Below are 12,863 nucleotides of genomic sequence, written 5' to 3' on the forward strand. Positions count from 1 at the left end.
ATTGACTCAGGTCCATTGAATAATTGGAAAAATAACGCACATCCGAGGTGGTGATGTGCAAACGACACAAAGCTATCAATTATTGCTTTCTTATTTTATACCACACCACCACAGTACTCTACTGTAACTGTCTGAAATTTCATTTAAACTGCCCATTTAAATTTCTTTTTTTTTTTTTTTTAAATCTACTTTTACCTACAGTTTAAAACCAATCCTAGAAGCAGAAGAGATTTGGTGAGTTATAGAACCTTCTTATATTTATTATTCTTAAATATGTTCTTTGGATTACACACAAAAGGGTGATGTATATTCACACAGATAATTCTAAAAACGCAATCATGGAGAAATTACAATTTCAGAAAAATCTGTTTTTTTTTTTTTACCCAGTAAAGAGAAACTAAAAGTTTTGTCATATTTACTTGACCTCATGTTTTCAAGTTTTTCCATGTCATTAAATTTGCACCGTTGCCTTGTACAAATATAATAAAGAAAGAAAATTGTTTTTAAAACTGAAAAAGAAGCAGTATCTTGTGTGTTTCATCTCTTTTGTTTATCCTTTGTCTTTATTTGTGTTGATATTATTCAATTCATTCCAACTTGATTGGTGCTCCAAGATTGCTGATATGAAGTCCATCAGCACTGAGGGGTTTCAGTTCTCTCTGCTTGTCCGTATGTTTGTGCTTTCTAGACAGATTGTGCAGTTTAGTGTTGCGGATTTTACAGAATAATAGCAATGCATTATGACTCTTCCAATAAGCAAATTTATGTGGTTTATCTACAGTATGTGCACAAGATAGATCAAAGCCTTAAAGGGATAGTTCACATAAAAATGTTGTCATCATGACTTTTTTTTTCTGAGGAGCACATAAGTTGCTTTATTTTTTGGAGCTGATTGATTTATATTGTATGGACAAAAATTACATCAAGACATATTTTAAAATATGTTATGTTTCATAGAAAAAAAAAGTCATACAGGTTTGAACAATATGAGTTTGATTAAATGCTGGCAGAATCAAAAATTTTGTGTGAACTCTCCCTTTGAGTAGGACGGTATTAATACTGGATGTCAATGTAATCTTCTGTCCTGCAGTGAGCGCTCAGCGCTGCAGGCGGCGCTATAGAGCAGTATTGATCTGTTAGTGAACAAAGAAGAAGAGCTGCACCATACACGAGTTTCTTCTGTTAGTTGAGCTGAAGTCCACTCACTAACTAAAGTAACTAACCGTTTACAAATGTATACTCTGTCTTAAATGCATGCATCTCGCTGCTTGACAAAAGTTGAAAACATATGTTGAAAAAATTGACTTAAAATGAGAAAATTAATCTTAGGAATTGGCGGGTGAGTAAACAAAACGCGTATACAGGAAAGTTGAAATATTGTCCCATGTTCAGTCCCTGCATATGTGAATTTTACATGAATTGACTTGGCAGGATGACAAATGGAGGAAAGACGACTCTGAGTAAAAGTCTCCAGGAGCTTCTGCAAGACAGCTGTGTTATTTCTCAAGACAACTTCTTCAAGGTGCCACGCCCACTTTATTTGTTATTAGTTCATTTGTTCATTCTCTGTGTAAGTAGATCAGTCAGTCATTTAACATGTAAATGACAAATTCTTGTTAATTTGTGTGTCTATTTCTCAGGATGACTCAGTGGTCCCTGTTGATGTCAATGGCTTTAAGCAATACGACAGTAAGAACAATCCTCTTATTTAATACTTAGCTTTGCTCTTCTGTTTAATGTCTCTCAGCATGTCAGTTGTCCTGGTTTGCAAAACACTGTATTTTATATAGAGTAGAGTGGGGGAAGAGTCAAGATACATTTGTTGTAATGATAGTCTACGTTGACCAGTGTGATGTAGAGGTTTTGACCATAAAGCTTACACTGGCGATGAACCCGAGAGACACATTTAACCCGTTTCATAGAAAAAAAATGACCTCAATGTCCTTAAACCTACATTATTTTTACAAACTTCTCTGCAGCTTTGGACGCCCTGCACATGGACAGGATGATGGCAGACACGGGCTTGTGGCAGGAGGATCCTCAGAGCTTCATGACATCTCGTGGTCTCGCAGTGAAATCCACAGCATCAGAGCCATCCAATGTGTTTATTCTTATAGTGGAAGGATTCCTCATTTTTAATCACAAGTAATTTTGTCCAACTATCTGTCTTTTAAAGATGAAAGATGAAGAGGAAGTCATACAGGTGAAGGTTTTTGGACAGTTGCTGTGGTTTGAAAGGCAAGATGAGACAGAACTCACATTCTCTCCTCAACAGATGCAAAAGATCTTTATGACAAATTCGTGACATTATAGTTCACCCAAAAATGTAAATTCTGTAGTCAGTTACTCACCCTCTTTTTGTTCCAAACTTGTACGACTGACTTTCATCCTGGAAACACAAATGAAGATACTGTATTAGATTTAATAACACGTGACAGATTTCACCTAAGGTGTGTGAAACCAAAACCAAAACTTTGATGCTTCTTAAAAAGTCATTGCAAACGTAATCCATATGAATGGAGCAATAAGTCTTCTGCAGAGACACAGTCACTTTATATGATGAGCAGATTTAATTTAGACTGTAATCGACTCTAATAAACATTGATCAGTGCACATACATGAAGCACTCTGTCAAGCAGAAGCTCAACCATATTTACTTGATGCACATTTTAATGTATTTATATAATGTATGTTCATATACCTTTACAACAATTAACTATGTTTACATGGTCATTAGCTGATAGAATTACAATCCTATTTTTCATGCAAATTTAAATAGACCATTTGAGAAGAAGAATAAATATGGGAGACATTTATTGAGCAGTTTTATTTTACCTTATGTTGGCTCTTTCAAGTTGCCAAATCAAGAGGGAGTGCTTTGTTTAGATCATCACTGACCAATCTTTCATTAAAACCTGGTATGTCAAGATTTTGAGGTATTCACTGATTTTTGCAAAAAATGTAACATTTCTGTTGCATTTTTCAGAAGTGTGAATGACCTCTGGAGCACTTAAACATGCTTGAGCATGGATTGCATCGTCATGGACAGTTGAATGTGTTTCAAATGATCCATGTTGTACTTCCAGGCCACTTAATAGCTTGTTCAACAAGAGGTACTTCCTGCAGATCCCTTATGAGACATGTAGAGAGAGAAGAAGGTAGGAACGAGACTCCTGTTTGTTGAGTTTGGTTTGATGAACCATTAATGTTTTGACTGATTCGCTCACCTTTTTCTGTCTTAATAGCTCAAGAGTCTATGTGCCTCCGGATCCACCAGGCTACTTTGATGGATATGTCTGGCCCATGTACTTAAAAAACAGAAAAGCGATGGAAGAAACTGTAAATGACATAGGTACTGTAATATTTTACCACTCAATGAGTACAGTGACTTAAATCACTTTTATTGTGGTGAATTGTGTGAGTGAGGTCTTTGCACTTTATACAGTGTTTCTGGATGGCACACAGAAGAGAGAGATGTTGCTCTCAACTGTGCTTGCAGACATTCAGGAGATGCTTATGGCTATACAGAGATGAGTTGTCAGGTGAGTAGTTCAGCCGCACACTTATATGATTTAGCCGTTTACTCTCATTCATTTCTTTCTCTGACTGAATTTAATTCCCAGATTTTGAGGACCAACGTTTCCAGCTGTCGGTTTCTGCAAGTATACTATCAGAATCAGAATTATGAGGAGCTTTAATTCCAAATATGTTTACTCACTCAAGGAATTTGACTTCGCGAACAAGAGATTCCAATGCAGAAGAAAGTACACACATAGTGCAAACATAGATGTTAGTGCAGATATACATAGAATCACACAGTAAAGACAAAAAACAGCACAAAAAACTGAAAATAAGTAATGCACTATATATAGAAATATAGAGAAAAACATATTTTTAAATGAATGTACAGAAATGTTATTAACAAGTGTACCGTGTATACAATATACAGTTTCCAAATACCATGTATAAAAGTGTTTGTTATGATGGGGAGCGTGTAGTTGTGAACTTTTTGAAATGTCTTTACTATTTAAAATAACTTTTTTCCTATTTGAATATTTTAAAATGTAATTTATTCCTGTGATCAAAGCTGCATTTTCAGCATCAATACTCCAGTCTTCAGTTTCACATGATCTGGAAATCACTTTAATATGCTGATTATCAATACTTAAAACAGTTGAGTACATTTTCTTTCAGGATTCTTTGAATAGAAATATCCAAAGATCACCATTTATCTAAAATAAAAAGCTTTTGTAACATTATACACTATTCCATTCAAAAGCTTTGAGTCACTGTTATTTCTTTCTTTTTTCCTTTTTTTTTTTTTGAAAGAGATTATAGAAATGAATGCTGTCATCTAGCAAGGATGCTTTAAAATGATCAAAAGGGAGAAGTAATTTATAATGATACGAAAGATTTCTATTTATCTATGTTGAGCAGCAAAACAATATTAGAATGATTTCTGAAGGATCATGTGACTGGAATAATGCTAAAAACATAGCTTTGAAATCACAGGAATAAATTACATTTTAAATTAAAACAGTTATTTTAAATAGTAGAAATATTTAAAAAATTTTACTGTTCTTGCTGGATTTTGGATCAAATACATGCAGGCTTGGTGAGCAGAAGATAATTTTTTAAAAACATAAAAAATCTTACAGTTCAAAACCTATTGACTGGTAGCCTATAGTTTGAAGTTAAAGATATTAAAATATATAGAGACTATTATTTGACAGTGATTTCACATTTCTTATTTGTATGAAGGATAAAAATGTTCATTCATATATGTATACATATAAATAATGCACACACACAAAATAACGTTGTACTAGGATGTAAAGTGATAAATAGTAGCTATAAAGGTTATTGTGCATATTTGAATTGTGAACCAAATATCAAAACAGGCACACCACAGCTCCAGAGATTGAGAAATGTTTAATTGTGTTCTCACCACAGGTGACGTTTGGAGCTGAAACGTTCTACATCAGATGTTCAAGCTTGAAACGTCACCTGTGGTGAGGACACAAATATTTCTCAATGTCTGGAGCTGTGGTGTGCCGGTTTTCATATTTGGTTCTAAGTCTTGTGTGGTTGAACACCCACACGGAGCTTTTTTGGCCTAACTGATGTGCACTCTAGCTGTTTTTTTTTTTAACTCTTAAATGTATTGCACAATGGGAGAACATTTAACCAACAAACTGCCGTTCAGAAGTTTGGGATCTGAATGATGTACAGTACTGTTCAAAATAATAGCAGTACAATGTGACTAACCAGAATAATCAAGGTTTTTAGTATATTTTTTATTGCTACGTGGCAAACAAGTTACCAGTAGGTTCAGTAGATTGTCAGAAAACAAACAAGACCCAGCATTCATGATATGCACGCTCTTAAGGCTGTGCAATTGGGCAATTAGTTGAAAGGGGTGTGTTCAAAAAAATAGCAGTGTCTACCTTTGACTGTAAAAACTCAAAACTATTTTGTACAAACATTTTTTTTTTCTGGGATTTAGCAATCCTGTGAATCACTAAACTAATATTTAGTTGTATGACCACAGTTTTTTAAAACTGCTTGACATCTGTGTGGCATGGAGTCAACCAACTTGTGGCACCTCTCAGCTGTTATTCCACTCCATGATTCTTTAACAACATTCCACAATTCATTCACATTTCTTGGTTTTGCTTCAGAAACAGCATTTTTGATATCACCCCACAAGTTCTCAATTGGATTAAGGTCTGGAGATTGGGCTGGCCACTCCATAACATTAATTTTGTTGGTTTGGAACCAAGACTTTGCCCGTTTACTAGTGTGTTTTGGGTCATTGTCTTGTTGAAACAACCATTTCAAGGGCATGTCCTCTTCAGCATAGGGCAACATGACCTCTTCAAGTATTTTAACATATGCAAACTGATCCATGATCCCTGGTATGCGATAAATAGGCCCAACACCATAGTAGGAGAAACATGCCCATATCATGATGCTTGCACCTCCATGCTTCACTGTCTTCACTGTGTACTGTCGCTTGAATTCAGAGTTTGGGGGTCGTCTCACAAACTGCCTGTGGCCCTTGGACCCAAAAAGAACAATTTTACTCTCATCAGTCCACAAAATGTTCCTCCATTTCTCTTTAGGCCAGTTGATGTGTTCTTTGGCAAATTGTAACCTCTTCTGCACATGCCTTTTTTTTAACAGAGGGACTTTGCGGGGGATTCTTGAAAATAGATTAGCTTCACACAGACGTCTTCTAACTGTCACAGTACTTACAGGTAACTCCAGACTGTCTTTGATCATCCTGGAGGTGATCATTGGCTGAGCCTTTGCCATTCTGGTTATTCTTCTATCCATTTTGATGGTTGTCTTCCGTTTTCTTCCACGTCTCTCTGGTTTTGCTCTCCATTTTAAGGCATTGGAGATCATTTTAGCTGAACAGCCTATCATTTTTTGCACCTCTTTATAGGTTTTCCCCTCTCTAATCAACTTTTTAATCAAAGTACGCTGTTCTTCTGAACAATGTCTTGAACGACCCATTTTCCTCAGCTTTCAAATGCATGTTCAACAAGTGTTGGCTTCATCCTTAAATAGGGGCCACCTGATTCACACCTGTTTCTTCACAAAATTGATGACCTCAGTGATTGAATGCCACACTGCTATTTTTTTGAACACACCCCTTTCAACTAATTCAACTAATTGCCCAATTGCACAGCCTTAAGAGCGTGCATATCATGAATGCTGGGTCTCATTTGTTTAATGAGAATCTACTGAACCTACTGGTAACTTGTTTGCCACGTAGCAATAAAAAAATATACGAAAAACCTTGATTATTCTGGTTAGTCACATTGTACTGCTATTATTTTGAACAATACTGTATGTTTTAATGCATCAAGCCTGCATTTATTTGATCAAAAATGCTGTTATATAACTATAAACTATATATTATAGTCTATTATATAGTTCTATATATTAATATACTTGAAAATATAATTTATTCATGTGAAGCAAAGCTGAATATTTACAGCATCATTACTCCTGTCTTTGATGTCACACGATCCTTCAGAAATCATTAAAATATGCAGATTTATAATCAATATTGGAAATCGTTATGTTGCTTAATATTGCTTGGGACCTGTGATATTTTTCCTGGATTCTTTGCTGGAGAAGTTAAAAACATTAAAAAGAACAGTATTTTTTCAAAAGGATTTTTTAAATGGATAAAAGGTGATATTGTTAGAAAAGATTATTATATTTTGAACTGTTCTTTTTAACTTTTTATTTTATTGAACACAAGATACAAAAACAGTTTCAACACTGATAATAAATCAGCGTAAGAATGATTTCTAAAGGATCACGTGACACTGATGACTGGAGTAATTATGCAGAAAATTCAGTGCTGTGTCACAAAATACATTATTTTTTAAAAGTATAATAAGATAGGAAACCAATTTTAGAAATTGCAATAATATTTCACTATATTGCAGTTTTTTTCTGTATTTTGATCAAATACAGAAAAGAGGATCAATTAAAAACATATTAGAAATCTAAAAGATGTCATTGTCATCTTCAAGAAGCCAGTCTGAGATGATTTGAGCTTTGTGACATGGTGCATTACCCAGCTGGAAGTAGTCATAAGAAGATGGGCATACTGTAGTCATGAAGGGATGGACATGATCAACAACAATACTCAGGTAGGCTGTGGTGTCATGGTCAATTGTTACGAAGGGGCCCAAAGTGTGCCAAGAAAACATCCCCACACCATTACACCACCACCACCAGCAGCCTGAACCATTGAGACAAGGCAGGATGGATCCATGCTTCCATGTTCTTTACACCAAATTCTGGCCCTACCATTTGAATGTCCCAGCAGAAATCAAGACTCATCAGACCAGGGAACATTTTTGCAATCTTTTGTGGTCAAATTTTGCCTGTGTGAATTGTAGCCTCCCTTCCTGTTCTTAGCTGACAGGAGCGGCTCCTGGTGTGGTCTTCTGCTGCTGTAGCCCACCTGCTTCAGGGTTCGACGTGTTGTGTGTTCAGAGATGGTATTCTGCATACCTTGGTTGTAACGAATGGTTATTTGAGTTACTGTTGCCTTTCTATCATCTCTATCCAGTCTGCCCATTCTCCTCTGACATCAACAAGGCATTTTCGTCCACACAACTGCCTTTTTTTTCAGACCATTCCCTGTAATCCCTAGAGATGGTTGTGCATGAAAATCCCAGTAGATCAGCAGTTTGTGAAATACTCAGACCAGCCCGTCTGACACCAACAAACATTTCACGTTCAAAGTCACTTAAATCCTTTTTCTTCCCCATTCTGATGCTCAGTTTGAAGTGAACTTCAGCAAGTCGTCTTCAGCACATCTAGATGCCTAAATGCATTGAGTTGCTGCCATGTGATTGGCTGATTAGCAATTTGTGTTACGAGCAATTTAACAGGTGTATCTAATAAAGTGGCCAGCGAGTGTGTGTGCGTGTGTGTGCGTGTGTGTGTGCGTGTGTGTGTGTGCGCGTGTGTGTGTGTGTGTGTGTGTGTGTGTGTGTGTGTGTGTGTGTGTGTGTGTGTATATATATATACATATAATAAGCCTGGGTGTTTTCCTAATTCTGTCCCTTATTATTCTATGAAAAACCACATTTGTTCCTTATTTTCTAAAAGTTGGCAATAGGGGGGAGTGCTGTAGCGTAATTTCAGCTTTGTTAGGGTGGGTACACAAAATGTTACTTTCACTTCGTAATCCTCATATGCCTTCTAACAGCTTCATGTGGTCAGAGGCATAGCAATAGGGCAGGCATCGCAAGCATACTTAACCAACATATTTCAGCAGGGTTTAGTTATGATTATTTCATTTATTCAGTATGCTATTTATTATGTTTAATTTCAGTTTTAGTTTGGCTCTAGTTTTGTATTTATTCCAGTTTATATGAAAAGGTTAAGGTAGCATGGATTAGAATTAATATAGAGAGTAAAGCCTTTTCACTGAACACGTTAAAAATAAGTTTGAAAAAGTTGTGGGAAGCATGGTGATGGTGACGCAGAAGTCGAGCGACCTATATAGTTGTGGTGCTGTAGTTCGTTTGTAGCCTAAGTTTAGCTTTTAAGTTCTGGCACTTTTATTTAGGCTTCACATTTAATAAAAGTTATATAACCTTGTGAAGATTATCTTGATGGACAAAACATGTACGTTTCATGAACTGGTTGAACACAGCTTATTTTTTGCAATCATCCAAAAGCCTATGGAAATATCCTATATGTTTTTTTGTTGTTGAGGGAACCAGTGTAATGCCAACAGCCGATCCATCTACAAAGTGACGTCGTACTTCCCCCACTCTTGAGGAGTGGGATGACTTTCTTTTATAAGGTGAATTATTATTTTACAATGTTTTTGTAATGTATTAATTAGCACAGACTATAATAATAATAATAATAATAAAAAACATGTAGGCATACTGATGCTAACATTTGGTTCAAAAATATTTTATTTGCCTATATTTTCATAAGCCCACATACTTTCTCTTGTCTTCATCTCCTTTCCATTTCTCCAACCCTGTTCTGCTCACAGGTCATCAGAGATGAGTGAATACTGAGTGCCTCCTGCTTTTTTGTAGGTTGCTGATTTGTGTAAAATAACATTTTCTTACTTATTTCAAATAAAAGAGTGGTTTCAGCTTAATAAGTTGCAGGCTCATTTATTGGTAATAAATAATAAATCATATTGATGATAATCAATAATCAAATAATATTGGGCTCGTTTTTTAAGCTGTGGTTGCTCATTTGTCTTGCGAGAGTCTGCAACTGCCTTCACTTTGATTGATAAATGAAATTAATGGAACAATTTTTTATTTTCTCCTTAAAAAAAGAGTGACTATTGGAGTTTTGAAAGGTTTGACTTGTGACATTAGACATTTGAGGTTTGCTGACTAAGTTCAGTGATGTCAGGTTTGGGCTGGAGCGCACATATATACAATTGTGCAGTGCAGACAGAATTAGTTTTGTTTCCTGTGTTAGATAGAGAACACTGACTAAGAGAATGATGGCAAGAACAATGAAGTCTCTGCAGATCACCTTCTTGCTGTTGGTTGTTCTTTGTCTCAGCAACTTTATTGCAAGTGCAGGTTAGTGCTTTATACATTTTGGTAATTTCTGTGTTACAAATTGTTGCAGCAGTATTTACATTAGTTTAGATTTGACCTACTTTCGATAACACAGCTGGGGTTATATGTGGAGTAAAAAATCCTTTTGACAGTGATATATTTATATTTGTAAAAATGCCTCATGTTTAAAAACTCACCCTTGTGTCATTCCAAACCTTCTGTGGAACATAAAAATTTTTAATATTTTGAGATATGTCTCACTGTTTATTTACTATTTAGTTTTTCTCCATATTGGACAACAGAAGTGAAAATATTCTTCAATTTATCATATTTTATGTTGCACAGAAGAGAATGGTTTCTCTTCTGGTTTGGAATGGTGTGAAAATAAATGATGACAGAATGTTTTTATATTTTTGGGTGAACTACCTCTAGAAGGCATAAAAACATGTAAACTGACAAAGTCAGATGTGGTGACAACATTGCACTTACCTGATATACAAAAATAAGCTCAATTACTCATGAAGCTAAGAAAATATGTGACTTAATGCAGGAAGATTCATCAGCACTGTCCAGGTGTTGGTTTTGGTGTCTGAACTAGTGCCAGAAACACCTGATTCTTTTATGTTCTGCCTCACAACCCTTTATATCAAACTAAACACTTTAACCTCTGTTTGTTTGGATGCTGTGATCTGATCCAAGCTTTTTCTTTAATCGTTTTAGATGAGATCAAATATAAAGGTGACAATTGCACCATTAAGTGTACTGAACATCAGAAAGAAGCTTTAGGTGTGGGTCTGTTCAGGAGACGTGAGACCACACAAGAAGTCCTCTACTACTTTTTTAAAACTGGAAAAATGAGTCCCCATCCAGACTACAAGGAACGTGTTAAAGTCGAATATGACAACAAGACTCTGACTATACACATCACTAACCTACAGCTGACAGACACTGGGGCCTACTGGTGCACCTGTAATACTCTTGATTTTGTAATAATGCCAAAATCTGAAGAATGTAAAATAGGAGAACAAGGTGTTTTTCTTCTGGTACATGGTGAGTGTACATTTCGGTTTTGTTTTTTGACATGTAATTTTCAGTATTTAATTATAGACAAATTAGAATTCATTATGCCTGTAGTGATAGAAGTATGATTTAAGACATACATTATCATTCAAAAGTTTTTGGGTTAGATAGCTATTTATTTAGTTATTTATTTGTTTGTTTGTTGCTTATTTATTTAGTTGACATTGTTACAATATGTATATATATATATATATATATATATATATATATATATATATATATTTTTTATATATATATAAAAAGTTCTTTTGGACTTTCAGTTTATGAAAGAATCCTGAAAAAAAGTATCATGGTTTTCACAAAAATGTGAAGAAGCTCAACCGTTTTCAAGACTCATAATGATGAGAAATGTTAGTTGAGCAGCAAATCATGATGATTTCTGAAGGATCAGGACTGGAGTAATGACTGTTGAAAATTCAGCTTTGACACGACAGGAATACATTTTTTTTATTTTTTTTTTTTTAAATATTCAAATTTAAAACCGTATTGGCAGAAAAAAAAATCCTAAACATTTTACTCTATTTTGGTCAGATAAAATAATCATTGGTGAGCATTAGAGACTATTGAAAAAAAAAAAACATTTTGGCATAGCTCTATTGCTATGAAGCTGCTGATACTGCTTTGGCTGTCCTTTAGTTATTTGGACTTCTCTTTACAGAGCGATCGATCGAACCAGCCCCTTCTTCAAGTGATAAGCTGGGTGGCATGAATGACCTAATGATACCAGTGACGGCTCTGACAGCTGGCAGTGTGCTCTTACTGTTACTCCTTGTGTTCGGAGTGTGGTTTGTGCCCAAGGTGATTGAGATTTATCTAAAACTGGTTACATATCTGAAACTTTGTGTCTCAAACAAATACTTTTGTATTATATATCAAGAGGCATTTTTTAGCAGATGTGTCTAGAGGTTAATAATCAAGTTGAATTGTCCCTCTCTTTTGTCCCAGATAAAGAAAATGATCAGAAAAAGAGAAGAAGAAAAAGTAGAAGATGAGAAAAGGTGTAACAATGGAGTGTACGAGGTCATGACTATTCAACGAAGGACAGAGTGTATATAAAACATTCACATATACCCCTTATATCACAAAATTATTTTTTTATAATGCCAAGTTATATATTTGTATATAAAAAAGAGTAACTTGTTTTTGTACTGTTGTGCTTAATGCTGTGACTCATTCAGCTCATTTAGTTCCATGCACCTACTTAAGATCAATCTGACTGAGGTTGGGTTTCTGTATAATATGGTAACATTTGTGGTTTGGATGAATGAGTCAATCTCTTTTCAAAGTCTATATTTATTTCAACTTTGCATAAATGTTCAAAACCTTTAGCATTAAATAAGTGATTATGTTTTGGCTGTAGATACTATGCTTTGATTCTCTTTTTATTACCTATGCATTTGTTTTTTTCAGTATTCAGTGAATGAGTTTGCTGGTATGTGGGTTCTACATATTGTGTAATAAAGTGTATCGAACTGAACTGAATAATATCATTCAGTGTGGATGTTGCCCTCAATAGACACCTGATGTAAATATTTTGGTAACGTCAGTGTATAGATTCAGTAATACACATTTAAGTGCTGTTTTACAAGAACAATGGCAAATGTTCACTCTCACCAATAACAACAAAAAAAAAACTGGATTTGAAAATGTTGTCGTTTCAGTCTGTGCTTTTATTTGGCTTGTGGTCTATAGGTCTATATG

The 12,863-nt window shown here is 35.0% G+C and overlaps 2 protein-coding genes across 3 annotated transcripts; both read left to right on the plus strand.

Moving 5' to 3' along the window:
* Positions 1 to 1,128: 1,128 nt before the first annotated feature.
* LOC113045019 (nicotinamide riboside kinase 1) lies at positions 1,129 to 3,986 on the plus strand. Of its 2 annotated transcripts, XM_026205124.1 has the most exons (9): positions 1,129 to 1,339; positions 1,432 to 1,522; positions 1,641 to 1,689; positions 1,980 to 2,101; positions 2,177 to 2,238; positions 3,087 to 3,158; positions 3,246 to 3,352; positions 3,446 to 3,542; positions 3,624 to 3,986. In XM_026205124.1, the coding sequence occupies exons 1-8, from the start codon at positions 1,311 to 1,313 to the stop codon at positions 3,532 to 3,534; spliced, it is 621 nt and encodes a 206-aa protein (XP_026060909.1). In that variant the 5' UTR covers positions 1,129 to 1,310; the 3' UTR covers positions 3,535 to 3,542; positions 3,624 to 3,986. The 2 variants fall into 2 exon arrangements, with proteins under 2 accessions (XP_026060909.1, XP_026060918.1); XM_026205133.1 differs by lacking the exon at positions 2,177 to 2,238 and having other exon boundaries at positions 1,130 to 1,339; positions 1,980 to 2,145.
* A 5,852-nt stretch (positions 3,987 to 9,838) lies between these two features.
* LOC113045031 (uncharacterized) lies at positions 9,839 to 12,809 on the plus strand. The gene is made up of 4 exons (XM_026205146.1): positions 9,839 to 10,103; positions 10,803 to 11,132; positions 11,821 to 11,960; positions 12,108 to 12,809. The coding sequence occupies exons 1-4, from the start codon at positions 10,019 to 10,021 to the stop codon at positions 12,216 to 12,218; spliced, it is 666 nt and encodes a 221-aa protein (XP_026060931.1). The 5' UTR covers positions 9,839 to 10,018; the 3' UTR covers positions 12,219 to 12,809.
* Positions 12,810 to 12,863: the final 54 nt, after the last annotated feature.

The sequence above is a fragment of the Carassius auratus genome, chromosome 3, assembly GCF_003368295.1.
Source record: "Carassius auratus strain Wakin chromosome 3, ASM336829v1, whole genome shotgun sequence".
NCBI lineage: Eukaryota > Metazoa > Chordata > Actinopteri > Cypriniformes > Cyprinidae > Carassius > Carassius auratus.

Excerpts from the sequence above, each read along its gene's own strand:
- LOC113045019 (XM_026205124.1), top strand. The coding sequence starts at position 1,311 with ATGAGAAAATTAATCTTAGGAATTGGCGG. Across the intron at positions 1,690-1,979 it reads TGGCTTTAAGCAATACGACA|CTTTGGACGCCCTGCACATG; the intron begins GTAAGAACAATC and ends ACTTCTCTGCAG. Across the intron at positions 3,159-3,245 it reads ACATGTAGAGAGAGAAGAAG|CTCAAGAGTCTATGTGCCTC; the intron begins GTAGGAACGAGA and ends CTGTCTTAATAG.
- LOC113045031 (XM_026205146.1), top strand. The coding sequence starts at position 10,019 with ATGATGGCAAGAACAATGAAGTCTCTGCAGATCACCTTCTTGCTGTTG. Across the intron at positions 11,133-11,820 it reads TGTTTTTCTTCTGGTACATG|AGCGATCGATCGAACCAGCC; the intron begins GTGAGTGTACAT and ends TTCTCTTTACAG. Across the intron at positions 11,961-12,107 it reads GAGTGTGGTTTGTGCCCAAG|ATAAAGAAAATGATCAGAAA; the intron begins GTGATTGAGATT and ends CTTTTGTCCCAG.